At 45.7% G+C, this 14,527-nt stretch overlaps 3 protein-coding genes and 2 non-coding genes across 5 annotated transcripts; 2 read left to right on the top strand and 3 right to left on the bottom strand.

Annotated features, from left to right (window-relative positions):
• Positions 1-38: 38 nt before the first annotated feature.
• KLTH0D03696r lies at positions 39-110 on the bottom strand. Its single transcript has one exon. It is a non-coding gene; the product is annotated as a tRNA-Arg (tRNA).
• An 856-nt stretch (positions 111-966) lies between these two features.
• On the top strand, positions 967-1,067 carry KLTH0D03674r. Its single transcript has 2 exons — positions 967-1,003; positions 1,024-1,067. It is a non-coding gene; the product is annotated as a tRNA-Leu (tRNA).
• Positions 1,068-2,786: 1,719 nt separating this feature from the next.
• On the top strand, positions 2,787-4,121 carry MET17 (bifunctional cysteine synthase/O-acetylhomoserine aminocarboxypropyltransferase MET17; the record flags this gene model as incomplete). Its single annotated transcript, XM_002552838.1, has 1 exon — positions 2,787-4,121. The coding sequence occupies one exon, from the start codon at positions 2,787-2,789 to the stop codon at positions 4,119-4,121; it is 1,335 nt and encodes a 444-aa protein (XP_002552884.1).
• A 466-nt stretch (positions 4,122-4,587) lies between these two features.
• On the bottom strand, positions 4,588-6,927 carry ACO1 (aconitate hydratase ACO1; the record flags this gene model as incomplete). The annotated part of the gene is made up of 1 exon (XM_002552837.1): positions 4,588-6,927. The coding sequence occupies one exon, from the start codon at positions 6,925-6,927 to the stop codon at positions 4,588-4,590; it is 2,340 nt and encodes a 779-aa protein (XP_002552883.1).
• Positions 6,928-7,345: 418 nt separating this feature from the next.
• Positions 7,346-13,061, bottom strand: STT4 (1-phosphatidylinositol 4-kinase STT4; the record flags this gene model as incomplete). The annotated part of the gene is made up of 2 exons (XM_002552836.1): positions 7,346-12,986; positions 13,048-13,061. The coding sequence occupies 2 exons, from the start codon at positions 13,059-13,061 to the stop codon at positions 7,346-7,348; spliced, it is 5,655 nt and encodes a 1,884-aa protein (XP_002552882.1).
• Between the last annotated feature and the right edge of the window lie 1,466 nt (positions 13,062-14,527).

The raw sequence follows: 14,527 nt of genomic DNA, 5'->3' as shown, positions 1-14,527 counted from the left end.
AATACCCAAAACCATTTAATAAAAATTAAAAATAAAGGCACTCACGGAGGGGGTCGAACCCTCAATCTTCTGATTAGAAGTCAGACGCGTTGCCATTACGCCACGCGAGCTTGTTGATTTATGAAAAATATAACATAGATTATATCCTAGGATTGGTACACGTGATCTATATGGAGGGTGCTATGATATTCACTTGCCAAACCGAACGATTAACCATTACATGCGCAATCACAGCTTTGAATAGTTTGTGAAGTCCGTTGGTGTGTCAGCTGGGGCAATATCGTTTTCAGATACTTTGTTTTGATCTTATACTCATTCTTCAAAGAACAACAATGCGTCAAAAACATAAAAAACATTGCGCCTTCGCGATTTTGAAATGCAGTAAAGTTTGAAAACGATCTTATTCAAGATTCAATGTCATGAGCGTGGTACCAGACCATCAAAAACCTACTATTTACTGTGCCATTTTACGCTCATATGCTCTGTCGCCGAACGCCCCTGTCTTAGCGATGAATATTGCGAGATTCAATTTGGCTCGCGTGACAATGATCGGCCTCTAAACATGCTCAACACGGCAATCCAAGACCCACAATCCTTTGCTAGAAAATCGAATATAACGAGAGGAAGGGGGATGCTTCGGATCTCGGCACAGTAGAAAAAAATCCTCAGCCGGTTGCGTACTTTATGCAAAACGTGAGCCAATACATTAGCCCATGAAGTTTGTCGTAACTAACTGTTGAGCGTGCGTCTCAATTCTTGCTCATATATACGGAGGCTTAGGAGTACACATTGAAGACGTCTGAAGAACTGTATTTCTCGCCAATGATATACACCTGGGCCAAGAAAGCCCTCGCCGCTCCCTGTGCAATTTCCCAGAGCTTGGTCAATTCTTGTCAGACTGCTCTTCAGTCAACACACTGTTCTGCATCCTCATGAAGTGTACTTCTTTCCCTAAATGTTCATTAAGGGAGTTTGGCCGAGTGGTTAAGGCGTCAGATTTAGGTTCTTGCGAAAGATCAAACATTCTGATATCTGCGGATGCGCGGGTTCGAATCCCGTAGCTCTCATATTTTTTGTTTTTGGCAGTTTCAAACTGCTGTAAGTATTCTACTTAGAAGCCCTAGCTCGTGCGCTGGGCCTCAGAGGCCAGAACCAGCACAGTACCTCGAGATGGCAGCTCAACCTCTGGTGAGAGTTCCCACACACACTTCGCATTGGCTTTCATACCGCGTTCCAGCACATAGACAGCCGGCGTTCACGCGCAGGTTTTGTGCACCAAGCGTTGCACTCACATGAACTTGGAAACCATCCAGAACCCAGACGTCTGGTCATTGTTTTTGGTCAGTAATACACATCTGCATCCAAAGCCCACTTGACATCACGGAATATTCCAGGCGCTCCAAGAACTCAGCTGGCCGCGAGGAACGCTGGTACCGCGCTCTGTGCTCCATTAAAAGCTTAGCCGCCGAGGTGCAAATGTCGCCTCAATACGCACCAGAGGTACCTTGAGCGAAAAAAAAGCGAGAACAACAGGGCACACATCCACATGCGTTCGACTATACCCACAGTCCGCTCAGGCACAGCTTCACAGTGCCTCTGCTCTGCTACCGCTAGGTCTTGAGCCTAGTGTATATATCATCATTGCACACGGCACATCCTCGATACGAGAGGTCTACGATACATGAGGTCTACGGGCATAAGATTATGCACTGAAAAGCGTCATGGAACTAACAGTCACTGTGCCCAGTTGCGCAACCAGGACCCTCGTCCAGACCAGCGTTCTCTCTCCAAGGCCGTCTCCACGGGTGCGCACAGTGGCGAAGGAAGAATTTTGCATCGAGTGAAAGCACAAAGTTTAACCACCTGCACCGAGCAGCCCCCAAACCCAACAACCCCAACTTCGGGAACGCCACCCGTACCTCGCCCGCACGCCAGCCTTCATCTCCGACTATTCATAGAGAGTTGCCGAAATTAAAAAAGAGCATGTTACACGGATCACTCATCGGTCTCTCGGTACGGAACAGACTCAACAGTCATGGGCCACTCAAGCTCACGCTTCTCCCCTCAATAGCAAGGCGCCACGGAACCGGGCACGCAGAAATCAGTTCCCACGATTACGAAGCCAGGGTGCCGTGATTGGCGTTCCACACAGCACAAGTCACGTGAAAAGTTCAATATCTTCCAGCATCGAACAAAGCCCCCACACAGGAGCATCATCACTTCCAGCCTGAGCCTGGAACATGCTTCGAGCTCGCGTAGCACGCCGTAACTTGGCAGGTCACCCTGTCTTCCGTCTCTCAACCACAAGCCAAGAGCACGTGATGTTTCGAGCGCTAATCACAAACTTCAAATGATTGTGACATCGTACGGCGATGCCACAGCCGCGACACCACAGTGGGCGCCACAAGGACTACGAGAACCGAATGAGCGTTACGTAATACACACAGACGCCCCGCACATATTCCCGTTTGTTCTTCCGGACTGTTTTTCCGTGAGCTGGTTAGCGCAGGTGACATTCGAAGGGACGAAGCGTAATACGGCCTGTGACAGAAGTGGGAATCGCAGCGGCGAGGGCGCTGAATCCACAGTTTTGCACATGTCGTTAGTCCGCTTAGCGCATCAGTTTCCGGATATGTGGGCCTGCGAGTCTATAAAAAGTGGGCTCGAAACGACTGAGAGCCCGCTCGGTTGGTAATTCTGCCCGTTTAATCCGTAAGGACACTTTCCAGCAACCGAGTTTCGACTTTCTGGAACCCGAGAAGCAACTGTCATTCGCACACTCTACAATGCCATCCCATTTCGACACTCTACAACTGCACGCGGGCCAGGAAGACGCGACTGAAAACGCGCACAACCCAAGAGCCGTTCCTATCTACGCCACCTCTTCGTATGTGTTCAACGACTCTCAGCACGGTGCGCAGCTGTTCGGGCTCGAGAAGCCCGGGTACATGTACTCGCGTATCGTGAACCCCACTGTGGATGTGTTCGAGAGGAGAATCGCTGCGCTCGAGGGTGGTGTCGCAGCTTTGGCCGTGGCTTCCGGCCAGGCTGCACAGGCCTTGGCCATCAGCGGTCTGGCCCACGCCGGCGACAACATTGTGTCCACCTCTTTCTTGTACGGTGGTACCTACAACCAGTTCAAGGTGGCCTTCAGAAGACTCGGTATCGAGACCAGATTCATCGAGGGTGACAAGCCAGAGGACTTTGAGAAGGCGTTCGACGACAAAACCAAGGCTGTTTACCTGGAAACCATCGGCAACCCCAAGTACAACGTCCCAGACTTCGAGAAGATCGTCGCAGTGGCCCACAAACACGGAATCCCTGTCGTCGTTGACAACACCTTCGGCGCCGGCGGTTACTTCGCGCAGCCTATCAAGTACGGTGCCGACATCGTCACACACTCCGCCACCAAGTGGATTGGCGGCCACGGTACCACAATTGGTGGTGTTATCGTCGATTCCGGTAAATTCCCATGGAAGGAGTACCCAGAGAAGTTCCCACAGTTCTCTAAGCCTTCTGAGGGCTACCACGGCTTGGTTATCAACGACGCTTTGGGACCCTTGGCCTACATCGGCCACGTGAGAATTGAGCTGCTGAGAGACTTGGGTCCAGCTTTGAACCCATTTGCGGCCTTCCAGCTTCTCCAGGGTGTTGAAACCCTGTCCCTGAGATGCGAGAGACACGCCACAAACGCACTGAAGCTGGCACAGTACCTAGAAAAGTCTCCATATGTTTCGTGGGTGTCGTACCCAGGCCTTTCATCTCACTCTCACCACGAAAATGCCAAAAAGTATCTGCAAAACGGTTTCGGTGGTGTCCTGTCCTTTGGTGTCAAGGACTTGCCAAACGCCCATGAGATCGAGGACCCTTTCAAGGCCTCCGGTGCTCAAGTTGTCGACTCTCTCAAAATTGCCTCCAACCTGGCCAACGTCGGTGACTCGAAGACTTTAGTTATCGCCCCATACTTCACTACCCACCAACAATTGACCGACGAAGAGAAGCTGGCTTCTGGTGTTACTAAGGACTTGATTCGTGTCTCTGTTGGTACTGAATTCATCGATGACATTATCGGCGACTTCGAGCAAGCCTTTGAGAAGGTCTTCAATGGCCAGAAGCCATGATGAATTAGTTTTATTCCAAATAACTACTGTACGTAATTGTAATATCCCCCCAGGTAACGAAGCTGACATTCAATGATGATTAAACCTAAATATCTAAATTCGGCTTGCTTTATTCACAACATTTTATTGCTCCACCACACCAAAATAACGAAGGAGCGAAGTTAACTTGTTATCCTCAAAAGTCGTGCAACACACAAACTCAGCACTGAAAAGAACCTCATTCTTTGTTTAACGGAAGCTAAGATCCTAGCAAAATCTTGGAACAGTGCTGAATTATTTGCGCCGCAAATTGTCATCTATTTACAATTAGAAGTCGCACTGATAGGCGGCACGCCACTTACATAAAAGTTCTCCTTTAAATTGGATTCCTCATAATTGAATAAATATCTAAGCGTACAATAATAAATAAGATAAGAGCCACGGTTGTGGAAGAGCCCCCCACAACATGCATTTTGATCGCGTCAGATCAAGCGCTCTTCTTGCTTTGAGTGATCATGTTCAAAGCAGAACCAGCCTTAAACCATCCGATTTGCTCGGAGTTGAAGGTGTGGTTTAGAGGGGTCTCCCAAGTCTCGCCGGATTTGGTCTTCAATCTCATGGTAACTGGCTTACCTGGAGCTAGTTCAGTGACACCCACGAGGTCGACAAGGTCGTCTGGGTTGATTCTGTCATAGTCTTCTGGCTTACCGAAAGTCAAAGGCAATAGACCTTGCTTCTTCAAGTTGGTCTCGTGGATACGAGCAAAGGATTTAGTAATGATAGCGTAGGCGCCGAGGTATCTTGGTTCCAAAGCGGCATGCTCACGGGAAGAACCCTCACCGAAGTTCTCTCCACCAACGACAACCCACTTTTGGCCACGCTTCTTGTATTCCCTGGCGGTGTCTGGGACACCAGCGTACTCACCGGTAAAGAAGTTCTTGACACAGTTGGCCTTTTTGTTCTCAGCGTTGATGGCACCGATCATGTAGTTATTAGAGATGTTTTCCAGATGACCACGGTACTTCAACCATGGACCAGCCATAGAGATATGGTCAGTGGTGGTTTTACCCAAAGACTTGATTAAAATTGGTAAGTCAACTGGGTCCTTGCCATCCCAAGCGTCGAAAGGCGTCAATAGTTGCAAACGGTCAGAAGTTGGAGAAACCTTGACCTCAACACTGGAACGCTCCGCTGGTGGGGCCTGGTAGGTGTTAACACCTTGGTCGTAGCCCTTAACTGGCAAACCAACACCGGTAGGAGGCTTCAACATGAACTCATTTCCATCCTTGTCTTTCAACTTGTCGGTCATTGGGTTGAATCTTAGATCACCAGCAATAGCTAGAGCAGTGGTGATCTCTGGGGACGCAACAAAAGAGTGGGTTTCTGGGTTACCGTCGTTTCTGGAGGTAAAGTTTCTGTTGAAAGAAGAAACAATAGTGTTCTTGTCACCCTTCTTGATGTCTTGACGATCCCATTGACCGATACATGGTCCACACGCGTTAGCCAGGACAACACCGCCAAAGTCTTGGAAAGTCTTTAGCTGACCGTCACGGGCAATGGTAGATCTAACTTGTTCAGAACCTGGAGAGATAGTGAACAATGACTTGGATTTCAAGCCGTGAGAGGCAGCGTCTTCAGCGATCGAGGCAGCACGAGACATGTCTTCGTAAGAAGAGTTGGTACAGGATCCGATCAGACCCACCTTGACCTCTAGAGGCCAGTTGTTGTGGACAGCGACTTCCTTCATCTTTGAGATTGGGGTAGCCAAATCAGGCGTGAATGGGCCATTCACGTAAGGCTCCAACTCACTCAAGTTAATCTCAATAACTTCATCGTACTCAGCGCCCTTGTCGGCAGACAGCAAGTCGCTGTTGTATAGCTTTGCGAAGTCAGCAATCTCGCCACGGCGAGTAGCCTTCAGATAGTCAACCATAGAGTGGTTGAATGGGAAAACGGAGGTTGTAGCACCGATTTCGGCACCCATGTTACAGATGGTACCCATACCGGTCGCAGAGAAGGTGTTGACACCTTCACCGTAGTACTCAACAATCTTGCCGGTACCACCCTTAACGGTTGTGATACCAGCAAGCTTCAGAATAATGTCCTTTGGAGAAGTCCAGCCGCTCATTTTACCTGTCAGCTTGACACCCAAAATCTTTGGAGCCTTCAATTCCCATGGCAAGTCAGACATGACGTCGACAGCGTCAGCGCCACCAACACCGATGGCCAATTGACCCAAACCGCCAGCGTTTGGAGTGTGAGAATCGGTACCGATGATCAAGGCACCTGGGAAGGCGTAGTTCTCTAGCACGATTTGGTGGATAATACCAGAGCCTGGCTTCCAGAAGCCCATGTTGTACTTGGCGGTAGCGGTGGCCAAGAAATCGAAAACCTCCTTGTTAAGGTCAATGGCTCTCTTCAAGTCCTTCTCGCCGCCGACCTGAGCCTGAATCAAGTGATCGCAGTGGACGGTAACTGGCTTGGCGACCTGAGGCAAGCCCGCAGACATAAATTGCAAGATTGCCATCTGAGCGGTAGCGTCCTGACATGCCACACGGTCTGGTCTAAGCTTCAAGTAACTGACACCTCTCTCAATGTCCTGACCATGAGGGTCGTCCAAGTGTCCGTACAAGATCTTTTCCGCGTATGTCAGGGGTCTGTTCAGTCTTTTTCTGACGATATCCACATTCTCCAAGTTCTGCTTGTAGTTGATGAAAGAGTGGTCCTCCAACAAGTTTTGGTGAACCTTCGAGTCTCTGGTCAGTTTTGACACTGTGGCCAGCCCACGAGCCACAGGTTTCTGCGCGATGGAACGAGCTGACAGCATTTTATCGCAGCTCTTACAAGTCCTCGCAAGTAATTGGTTAATTGATGCTCAGCAAGAATAACCACACAGAGTATGAGAACGATAACAGGTCACATAGTCTCCAATCCACTCCCCAGTGTCCTCTTATTATATATACCGCCATTTTTGATCCCCGAATTTTCACGCGTGACAACTTTGCAAAGTTATCATACCTTTCGTCACGGAGCCGACCCAGACCGAGCCCTGGTCATCCGATGTCGGGCCCGAGACAATCGGAGCCGATATCGGATGTTTATATCATTCAAAACGTAGCACGTGGTTTTAAACGATTACCAAAAACTGTTCGCAAAAATCGTTTCTCTAAATGCATATATTACGTAATAGTAAATAAAGCTAATCAAGTGCCACGGCTTCGGTCATGAGCGTGAAGGCGCTAATCTCAGTAAGGAATTCCATTGGTCAACCGCTGGAACTCATCATAACCTTTAGTGAATAAACTTTCATAGGACTTTTTGATAAGCGACAACATGTGCTGCGCAGCCTCGTAGTCTGTCTTATGTGGCACAAAACGCGACTCCAGGTTTCGGATGGTCTTGTTGCCATTGAAGCAAGGAAGTCCGCTACCCAACATCGGCGTCACGCACTCCAAGACTAAATCCATATGGGGACGGGCTGCAAGGTAGGCCTTGATACAGAGTTCCTCGAATTCACGGTAAGCTTGCGTGTCTGGGGAACCGCCCATGACTTTCACCATTTCCTTCGTTAATTTGAAGGGGACGGCTTCAAACTTCACACCACCAGGTACGATATCGAAGATAAAGCCGAAGTCAATATGCAAACAATGGCCTTGGTCGTCGTACATTATGTTTCCGTTGTGTCTGTCCTTGAATTGCAGTAACTCAGAAATGACTGAGTATCCCGCCAGCGACTTCACAAAGTTGTTTCTGGCGTGCTGGAACTCAACTGTGTTTTCATGCCCAAATTTGGTGGTAAAGTACTCGTAGAGCCCGTTGACGGCTTCTCTTCCAAGCATGTCTCTTGAAATAGAGTTTGGCAGCACATCGATAACACCACATCCGGGAGCCGTGGCTGTCACCCGGTAGGGGAAAACAAAAACGTCAAGACCGACGGCCGACCATATAGTTCTGAAAAGGGATATTAGCTGCAGTGCGAGAACGTCCTGCCTACAATCGTCTCCAACTTTGAAAATGGCCCCCTGCCACTTTTCAACTTTTTTATCTTCTCCTGTGTCCGGATCTTGTTCAGTTTTTTCAATCTTGAACGTGGCCATGAACGGCGCTTTAGCGTGACTTTGCAGTGGCTTGCCGCTGGACCGGTCAATGTCAACAACAACGCCATCTGGATTGGAAGGGAGGTACACGCCGTCCAACACAGAGATTTTCTGCATCTCTTCGTCAATCTTAATTTTCTTCTCAGCTTTAGTCTTTTTGATGTAGGGCCTCAGTTTTCCTGAGATCCCTGTCACTTCATTAAAGAAGCTAAATTCTCGCTCGTAGAAGTCTTTTTGCTCTGCGCTAAAGGAGGCGAGCATCTTATCGTGAATTCTATCCAATGTAGGCTTCAAGTCGTCTGGTATTTCACCGTCGTCGTCCTTGTAACTATTGGCAAGCATATTCCAAATGATTTGATGTGAAAATAAGACGCTAATCTTAGCCGTGTCGATGATAAAACGCTCAACGTACCCTAGCGGATCGTACCTCAGACATTGAACAATTTGTGGAACATAGAAAAAGGTCAAATTAACATCATGGGTTTCAATGGCACGCACGTTGTATTGTATAACAAACGTATTTTGCGCCCATTGAGGTAAAAACAAGTTGATTGACTTCAGAGGGCTGGCGGGTGCCCAGTACAAAACGTAGTGCATATCCTTGCCTCCGGCTAAAAAGAAGGAAAGAGTCTTCTGCGAGTGTGCACAAAGCAAAGGGTTTTCTTTGACAAGTTGTGTCAATATTTCGCTAGACTTTTTGAAGGGATACCGTTCTACAAGGTTTATCGCTAGTTCAGGCTTCTTCTTGAAAGCATGAGAGACGAGGTCAGTGGGTGGCTTTACCATGTCTGTAGGCTTAGCAAGTGGACGTAACCAGGTTTCGACGGAATAAATTTCACTTAGCAAAAAATGTTCCAATAGAGATACATCCTTAGAACAGTGAACCTTCAAATTTGCCTCTTGGCTTTTGAGTTTTCGGTACACTTCAATCAAAAGAGCTAAATCTGCCCTTATTTTGAGCTCGTTGGCACCGAATGGCCAGGATTTTGGTTTTTCAAACCATGTGAGAGCACCGTCAACCAGGAAGCGGCTTATTTCAGGGACGTAAAGTGTATTGTGTTTGACGTTGGTTGCAAAAACAAGGGTACCAAAGTAGAGCAGCTCGCTGCGCGCAATTCTGGCAAAAGGATGAAGACTAGCCTTTCCGAGATTCTTCAGGCCATAGAGACATAGCTTCGTGAAAATGTGAAGCAAGTGCAAACTGTCAAACATTGTTCCCTCAAAGTGAGAACTGAGGAATCTTATCAGTTGCAAATGGGGCTGGAGTGATTTGCTCGCTGCATGGGCACGCCTATTGATTTCTTTTTTGTTGTAAGGAGAATACTCCATGTACTGAAATTCTTCGGCTACCAAGTTGTGCTTCATGGAAAATAAACCGGTATTGTTGTCTATGGAATCCCTCCAGCAATGACCAATCTCTGAAAGCAACAAATAGCCAACGTCACTTCTTTCGTTAATTACAGAAAGCCAAACATTTGTTGCAATTTTAATGGTATCCGATGTGAAGATCTGGAAAGGGATGCAAACAATATCGTACACTAAAGATGCGGTGTTTCCCTGCCTCAAAATGAGAAGGGAAGCAGAAAGGTCGAGAAAAGCACTGATATCTTTGTAGTCCAAGGGCTTTTTGTTTTCTAGATGCGCCAATATTTTTCTTCTTGAAAAATTCCTTTCTGCCTCGATGCCATCATATGTTGATAAAACGCTTTGATCCATGATAAACCTGGACCGCCAAGCATGCTGAGATAGAAAGCCAGAGATACTGTCAGGGCGGCGATATCCACCCTGGCTGATATTGGCAAGCTCCCTATCAACAGGTAAAATTTTCGCTGCCATTTCCAAGGCAAATGAAACCCCAAACTCAATACTGTTCAGTCTTCTTGTGCTGCTCACATCAGAAATGTAAGACTGCAGAAGAATTTTTGTATCTTGATTGGCCGTTTTGAGGATCATCGTGACCCAGCGAGTCGCGTATTTTTGGAGCTTTTCGAGCGTTAGAGATCTCCAATTCAGTGAATCTGGTAACATCATTTTCCTATTAGAATGCTTCAATGTGAATTCGAAAACTGCCTCATGTTTGTTTGCTTCGCAGGCAATTACGCTATCGAACAACATGGTGAGGGAGTCTAATAGTGTATACAACGAATCACGATGACAGAGACTTGAGGGTATCCTCTCAATGAATCTATCACAACTTTGGTACGCAGCATCTTGAAGTGGAGCATCTCTATGCGTCAATAGTAGTAATATATTGTCAAGTTGTTTAGCAACATTTTCAGCGGAGAATATAACGGAGTCTCCTTTTATAACAAGTTTTGTATATCTCTGAACCATTGACACAGATATCGAGCTGACAAATTTGTCAAGCCCGCTCTTTACAATTGAGCGATCCGAACAGTACAAAAGTGTTTTTGAGCAGTCCCCCGCCTCGCACCTCAGACCCTCCAACAGTAGAGTCGCAGCTAGAAACATTACTTTCGAAGAAGAAAGTGTCCTCGCCTGAACAGGACTCATAGATAGATGGTCTGAAAGTATGAGCTTCTGTTGTTTCAGGTTGTGATTAGACGAACCTCGCCGGAGAATCGTATTCATATCGAGGGATGTCTCACGATTTCCTGAAGCAAAATCAGAAGCAAGAGGAGGAGAGTTATAGGCAATCACCAAAAGCTCTTCATGATTCTTCGAGGTCAAGGCAGCTGCTCCATGGAAACCATGTACTGCTGCGTTGAACCAGACATTCCGGAAAACATTCGTGATTTCCTCATCATGAATCAGGTCTAAAGGTTTTTCTCCAGGCTTAGGGAGGAGTGAAGCAAGCGGCTTAAGATACACTGCAATCTGATCTGCAACCTTCGAAATTTCAGAATGTGATCTGTGATGCTCAGATCGATCAACATCGCCTCTAGCAACTATAGCATCCAGCAGGTAGCGCAGGTAAATCCGGAAAAGATTGTTATGCAGATCTTCTTTAGCCAGACCTTCAGCAATGATGGACTTAGCCGCAATTAAACTTTTCATCATTTTTTCATCTTGATTGTCTAAGGCGCTGTTTGTTGATAAATGGAAAAACTTCATCAGCAAGTTGAATTCTGATCGGTTCACCTTCAATGCAAGATGCGCCAATCCCTCAAGAATTTTTCTGTCAAGTCGTGGTGACGCTGACTTTATTTTTTGGGTCAGTATTGTTATTGTCAGTGCAGTTATTGACTGATCATTGTAAACAGAGGCCATTGTCGTGGTTGCTGTTACCACATTTTCATAGAGACTATCATGGTAAAGAGTTGAATTGCTTTCAACCTCTTCTTGGCGACTTGTGTAATTTTCAAGTTTGGACTCATGCTGCAGGACGATGCTCGTTTCCGCAATCTTCAATTTTTGTAAGGATTGATAAGTTCCAACAGTATTTGACCTTGTAGGTCTAGAAGACAATAAACGGTCAAAATGATTGCTAGTCCCTAAAACAGTAGTCAAACGGCGATCCTTCACTGGCGTCATGTGCAATCCATCTTGAGCCAAGGCCAACAAGTTGTTGATGTTGTATATCGTTCCAACAATTACATCCTCTGTAAGAGGTTTCAATCCTTTGCTTACAGCTGAAGAAATTGTTGCCACTTTTTGCTTTGTGATCAGCTTCGTGGTAACCATTAATGGAAAAACGCGTAGCAGGTCTGCTGACACCGAGTCAGTGAAATAGTTGAGCAAAGACGCAACGCAGACTACAGTAGTAAGAAGGCTTGTCTTCAAAGCAAAGCTGTTAGTTGGAAGATCAATAACAGCGTCCCGGATCATTTCTATCACTTCTTCAACTTCATGGCTCAAGAATAGCCCTAGTGACAATATTTGCAACATGTAAGACTTCGCAGTGTATGCTGATTCCAGCCTGTTTTGACTCGACAAGTCAATATACTTTGCGCCCTCCTCAACTTCAGTAATTTGTCTGAAGGAAAATTTGCACAATTCCAAGAGTTTCGATCTCTGTTGACCAACCTTTTTCTCAAAATCTTTCAGTGCTTTGTTCTCACCATCAAGAAACTGTGCATGCTTTAGATCTAACAAGTATGAGTCCAAAGTCTGTTTTTTTGGCACATTCAACAAAGAGGCGGCGTAAGTCACTTGTAGCTTTTCTATAAGTTCACAAAACAGCAAAGAAGATATTTCCCGATTATGATCAAAATAATCGATAAGAACATCCTTACTAACAGAATTTCTAACAGTCTTTTCGACGGCGTAAAGAAAATCCTCGCTAATAAATGCTTGGAGGACACTGATGACAAAGGAACTTAGCAAATTATTTTGTTCATACACCAAGGCCTCAAGGAATCCCGCAAAAGACAGGAGATTCTCAACTGTCAAGTTACTGGACATATACTGCAGGTATTCATCAATCTGCTCTCGAATTTCGTCAATGAACTGTGGGAAAATTCTACTAATTCTTATAATGGACCTTGAGAGCTCGAAAGACAGTATCTCAGTAGGATGCTTCAAGCCTCGCTGCCTATACTTATTAATGACATAGTCTGTAAATTTCTGTCTTGGGTTGGACAGAAAATACGGGATTATGCATTTTTTTAAGAGTGATTGAGCACTCTGTGCAGTAGAAGGCACAAATTGACAAACGCCCAAAAGCACTTCAAGTTCATTAAGGGTTAGAGGAATGGTGTATAGCTTGGCGGGATGCGAGGAATAAGAGACAGGAAGGGAAGCCACGAGCTTATCTATAGATCGAGAACCCTCTGAATGGTTTACTAATTTGGCTAAAGCCAGGGCTCTCAGAGAACCGGGACTCTCTCTGCATCACACATTGTTAGTGAATGTTTCGAATTTTCATTGACAGTTGCTCTGTAACATACCTAAAAGCGCTCATAGAAGCTTTTTAGTTCATTCACGAGAAGTTCAGTGTTTACTTCTAAAAGCCAGTTTTCAGTTTTCTCATATCAAAGGAGTACTTGTTAACGGTCTGTGGAGAAAAATAAAGAACAATCCGAAGAACGTTCCATCGTTTCCAAACCTCGACTCGAAGCCCAATTTCAACCATGTAACCAGGTTAGAGTTCTTTTGATACCTATCCACACGCAATTTGCGTCAAAATTGTTTGAGTACCCATATGCTCTCAGGTAATCGGCGAGCATCCGCGGAGGTTCGCTCTATACCATAAAATCCCTTTCCTCATTGCTAGTTTAGAGCAATAATATCGACTAAGCATGGCTTTGAAGGGCATCGCTTTTGGATCTCAATTTGCAGCAAAGCTTAATCTTCGATTAGAATTTACAAGCCACACCGATTGAGTTGACTTAATGATACTGGCATTTGAACAAAATGTGTCAGTAAAAAGAGAAACGTAGCTGGAAAACCAGTAATGAGAAAACAATTCAAATGAATGATTTTTTGGAATGTTTCTGCCCGTGATCGTATAATTGAGCAAGTGAGCCAATGAATGCCGAAGTGCGCTTTGGGCATAGCTGATTTTTTTCAAGAGTGAGAGGAAACAAACTCTATGTGCCTGCAGATTGATCATTAATTATCAGTTTCGTAGGACTAGGATGTGAAATGGTTCCCGTCGAATACTATTGGGAACTGAGGCGTCTATCAAGCTTTAGGCTTCTGAGCGCCGTTACCAAGGAGTTGAAATAGGGCGGTTTACGTTCAATATAACGAAGCTGCATAAGCTAGAATCCTATGTTAGGCTGAAACTCTGGAACATAAACCAGGCTGGTTGACTTCAATAGAATGATAAATCTATAGTATCAGTGAAGTTAGGGGCGTCGTTATCTGAGCGAAGAAAAAAAGAATCTCTAAGGACTCTGCTAGTGTAAAGTTGGCAAGATAATCCAAGGCAGCAGAAAGGCCTGTGCGCTAGTTCGGGATTGTCTGAGCAATAGGCTCTAGCAAAAAAAAAAAAAGCGAGCAAATCAAGGGCTGAAGCATCAAGATATTGGTAAAAGGGCTGCATTTTGTCAAACTACATTTCTAAACTGCAGAATGCTAAAAAAAACTGTAAACTAGACTAAGGTTGGAAGACTGAGCGTCGAAAAATGCAATAACAACTGAAGACTACAATTTTAAAGCGCTATTCTAGCTTTATCGAGAAGTCGAAGTGTTGCTGCGTCCTACGTCTGTGGCCACTAAAAGCGCTTTATAGAAGAAAGATTTGACTCGACGATATTTATATCTTGCCTGGTATAAAACTTTTGCGTACGCCGATTTTTCGCTTTTCAAACTGGAAGTTAGACTTGGTCCAAGTTTAAAGGTTAGTGGTGCGCTGGTGTAAAGAGCCTAATTCCTCCTTGTTTGATGAGTTCATGGAAAAGGTTTACAAGCATCAGTCCATTT

The sequence above is a fragment of the Lachancea thermotolerans genome (genome assembly GCF_000142805.1).
Source record: "Lachancea thermotolerans CBS 6340 chromosome D complete sequence".
NCBI lineage: Eukaryota > Fungi > Ascomycota > Saccharomycetes > Saccharomycetales > Saccharomycetaceae > Lachancea > Lachancea thermotolerans.
Note: the sequence above shows the minus strand (reverse complement) of the source record. Positions and strands in the feature narration are given on the sequence as shown.